This window comes from Cucurbita pepo, unplaced genomic scaffold, assembly GCF_002806865.2.
Source record: "Cucurbita pepo subsp. pepo cultivar mu-cu-16 unplaced genomic scaffold, ASM280686v2 Cp4.1_scaffold001293, whole genome shotgun sequence".
NCBI lineage: Eukaryota > Viridiplantae > Streptophyta > Magnoliopsida > Cucurbitales > Cucurbitaceae > Cucurbita > Cucurbita pepo.
The window spans coordinates 5931-7559 of NW_019647474.1; the positions used below are offsets into that span (position 1 = coordinate 5931).

At 44.6% G+C, this 1629-nt stretch overlaps 1 protein-coding gene across 1 annotated transcript; it reads right to left on the reverse strand.

Annotated features, from left to right (window-relative positions):
- On the reverse strand, positions 1-1629 carry LOC111786285 (peptidyl-prolyl cis-trans isomerase CYP95-like; the record flags this gene model as incomplete). The annotated part of the gene is given in 3 exon segments (XM_023666598.1): positions 1-577; positions 810-878; positions 1005-1629. Coding segments are annotated over 3 exon segments (936 nt in total). The 3' UTR covers positions 1-252.

Sequence of the window (1629 nt, forward strand, 5' to 3'; positions counted from 1 at the left end):
TTGTAGCAACTAGAATCTTCGGATTTTAATCTAACATGAGATATCGAAGCAAACATACAAACACTGTCTGAATACCTAATAAAAACACGATCCAAGATGATAATATTATTCACTTAATATCCTACGAAGCATACTCTGGTACAGATCTAAGCCGGATTTAATAATAATAATACAACGCCTAAATTCATTTCGGATAGTCTCCACGAAAACGAGTTTTTTTTGTCTTTCGAGCTCGAACCCTTTTTTTTTTTTTCACCTATCTGAATCTGGAGATCCATCACCGTAAGAGACCAGACCCTTCTTCCCATCTGGGCTACCAGAAGGTGATGACCTGGACCGATCTCTGCTACTCCTTCTGGGGGATGGCGAGTCAGCAGGGGACCTTGATTTCGATGGGGATCTGCTCCTTGAAGGAGATTTCCGCCCAACTACTCTAGGAGACACACGAGACCTGGATCTCTCGACTGGGGAACGGCTCCGAATTGGGGTTCGGCTACGGCTATAACGTCGACTACGACGACTGCGGTAACGAGGACTACGGGATGCAGAGGGAGTCCTGCTTCTTCTGTTTCTGTATCTGTATAAACGAGAAGTTGCTAAGCGACTTAAATTCGAAACATTCTGGCTAGACCATAGGCATTTGTGATTGTCTAAGAGTTGAGGCTTTATGTTGGACATGTGTTTAATGTGATATTGCCTCAAGATTGGAATAGAAATATAATGTGATTTTGAATCGAATCGGAACACTTCAGTGCAAGTGAATAGATTTAATTCTGAACGTTAATAGTGAAATAGTCGAGATAGCTAACCTTAACGGAGACCTTCCTCTAGGAGGGCTTCGATAACGCCTAGGAGAATACCTTCTGTAACTTGAATATCTAGTAACACAAGCAAGCACTTAAAAGATCAATTCTCTGAAAACTAAACAAAGAAGCATGGAAAAACTGGGAGTGTGACCTTAAACGAACTGAACATTGATTAGAAAAGAAAAAAACGCAGCTCACCTGTCACGTTCACCTCTTCCACTGTAACGGTATGACCTGACAGGAGACTTTGAGGGTGTTCTGTACCTTCGAGCAAATGAATATCGCTCACTAAAACCACGGCCCCTCCTGATGCGCTTTGGAGACCCTTCTGGAGAAACACTTCTTGATGCACTTCTACCTCTATCAGAAACTGGTGACTTTGGCCTTCGGATGGGACTAGGACTCCTAGAGTAGCTCCTTCGATTCCTAACTGGTGCTCGAGGACTTTGGCTGATACTTCTCCTAGAAGGCGCCCTACCTGAGCTTCTGCTCAAGCTCTGACGAGAGGACCTTACTGGACTTCTGCTTGCACTTCTGGAAACTCTTGCAGGACTCCTACTAATTGATTTCCTAGAGGCTCTTCTAGGTGGACTCCTGCTTGGACTTCTATGTGGATTGGATCTCAAGGGGCTTCTGCTGACACCTCTCTGAGACCTGGTTCGTAATGGGGGGCTTCTACTGATACTCCTACCTTTCCTTACCCTATCTGGGCTCCTGCTAATACTTCTACCTGGGCTCATGCTACCATTTCTAACAGGACTTCTGCTGATGCTTCTACTACCATTTCGAACAGGACTTCTGCTGGCGCTCCTGCTACTATTTC